General features: G+C 40.1%; 1 protein-coding gene across 1 annotated transcript; it reads right to left on the bottom strand.

Annotated features, from left to right (window-relative positions):
- Window positions 1-140: 140 nt before the first annotated feature.
- Window positions 141-657, bottom strand: LACBIDRAFT_309810 (uncharacterized protein; the record flags this gene model as incomplete). The annotated part of the gene is made up of 4 exons (XM_001887063.1): window positions 141-191; window positions 248-363; window positions 423-487; window positions 545-657. The coding sequence occupies 4 exons, from the start codon at window positions 655-657 to the stop codon at window positions 141-143; spliced, it is 345 nt and encodes a 114-aa protein (XP_001887098.1).
- Between the last annotated feature and the right edge of the window lie 1,518 nt (window positions 658-2,175).

Below are 2,175 nucleotides of genomic sequence, written 5' to 3'. Positions count from 1 at the left end.
GGGGGGGGGGGGGGGAGCGAAGCAAGGTGGGGGGCGTACAAAGCAAGAGACCTGCACCCGGCGAGACGTAGTGGCCTGAGAAGCGTTGGTTAATTTGTTCGAAGGAAGCGGGTCACTACTAACTGCTAGGTAACTTACTGCTAGATCTTTCTCATTTGAAGCCTCGTGACTGTTAGTCCCAACAACGAAATCTGGCCAAAAATCGATTTAGCACAGGAACCAGAGGCAATAGAATCGGGTAACTTACCGCTAGATCTTTCTCATTTGGAGCCTCGTGACTGTTAGTCCCAACAACAAAATCTGGCCAAGTGTAAGGGCCCTGATTGTTGCCGTGCATTGTGAAAAATTGGTGAAACTTGAGCCCTACACGAGCCCTGCCAGTATTTTGAAATAAAATGTTCAAACAAATTCACCTACCTCGCCCGTTTCATTCTGGTCAATCTTCTCTTTGTGCACGTCATCGTATCCACGCCCGTCATCAGCATACCTAAGCAAAGGTGAGCATATGGGCTTCGTCCTGGATGACAGATTAACCAACTCGAACCTTACACAAATGCCGAATCCTGGTGGCTTTGCCAGAAGCCACTTGAAGTTTCTAGAGGGCGAATTGCCAGCGTACACGAAGGTGGTCATAAACAACAGAGAGGACGACTTCATTCTGGACCTTTGGCGGCGATACTTCAAACGTTATCCAGTGGACCTGGCGGACAACGTAGAGCCGACAGAAGAGACACTTGCCAGCATCAACGATAACGAGCCAGATGAGTGGTAGCTACCACTTTTATGATAAAATACAGTCAAGTGCCTGCACAACTTTTTGGTAAATGGCACTGTGGTCTTATGAAATGAGAAACATGGGGGAAATCTAATGAAACATGTTGCATTTTGGGCCCAGACCATTTCATATATATCTCATTGTTTGCCTAGCAATATTTCTTTGCCATTTCTTTGCCATTTCATTGGCTGACTGGCTATATTTCTTTTCCATTTCATTGGTTGCCTGGCCATATTTTTTTTCTATTTCATTGTTTCCCTAGCAATATTTCTTCGCAATTTCTTTCCCATTTCATTGGCTGCCTAGCCATATTTCTTTCCCATTTCATTCATATTTCTTTTCCATTTCATTGTTTCCCTAGCAATATTCCTTTGCCATTTCATTCCTATTTCATTGGTGGCCTAGCCATATTTATTTCCCATTTCATTCATATTTCATTGTTTCCCTAGCAATATTTCTTCGCCATTTCTTTCCCATTTCATTGGCTGCCTAGCCATATTTCTTTCCCATTTCTTTTCCATTTCATTGTTTCCCTAGCAATATTTCTTCACCATTTCTTTCCCATTTCATTGGCTGCCTAGCCATATTTCTTCCTCATTTCATTGGCTGCCTGGCTATATTTCTTTCCTATCTTGTCAGGGTCCATCCAATGGGTCATCAGGAGGGTGGTCACATGACCAATTTCCTAAAATAGTCAAAATAAAAAAATTAATAGCCCTGAATTGTAGCTTTCAGAATCTGTTTGAATTATGTTCTAAAGTGCTCTCATTGTGGAGATATGAGGCAAATGAATTTTCACAGTGCCGGCTTTTTTCAACCTTTTTGTCTTTTTCTCCAGGAAAACAACACCAAACAATATAATTTTAACATATTTAGAAAGCTAAGAAAAGGGGCTACAATTATCATATCATAGAAAATTTGACTCAAAAAGGAAGGTGCATAGCCTAAAAGGGACATGCACACTAGTAGACTACAAAAGGCAGACATAGACTAGAAATTTTACCAATAGATTACAAAAGTCAGACATAGAATACAAAAATGAGTAATGCACTACAAAAGACTACAAACAGCTGGACATAGACTACAAAGTTTACTAATGGGCTATGACAGACTTCAAGAGTTGGACATACACTACAAAATCCGCTTTTCTCATTACAAAAGTTGTAGTGTCTGCTTTTTTCTACAGCAGTTTGTAGTGTCCGCTTTTTCTATTACAACAGTTTGTAGTGTCCACTTTTTTTATTACAACAGTTTGTAATGTCCGCTTTTTTCATTACAACAGTTTGTAGTGTCCGCTTTTTTTATTACAACAGTTTGTAGTGTCCACTTTTTTTATTACAACAGTTTGTAATGTCCGCTGTTTTTATTACAACAGTTTGTAGTGTCCGCTTTTTTTATTA

Source organism: Laccaria bicolor, genomic scaffold (assembly GCF_000143565.1).
Source record: "Laccaria bicolor S238N-H82 LACBIscaffold_42 genomic scaffold, whole genome shotgun sequence".
Classification (NCBI taxonomy): domain Eukaryota; kingdom Fungi; phylum Basidiomycota; class Agaricomycetes; order Agaricales; family Hydnangiaceae; genus Laccaria; species Laccaria bicolor.
This window is presented reverse-complemented; position numbering and strand designations above follow the sequence as displayed.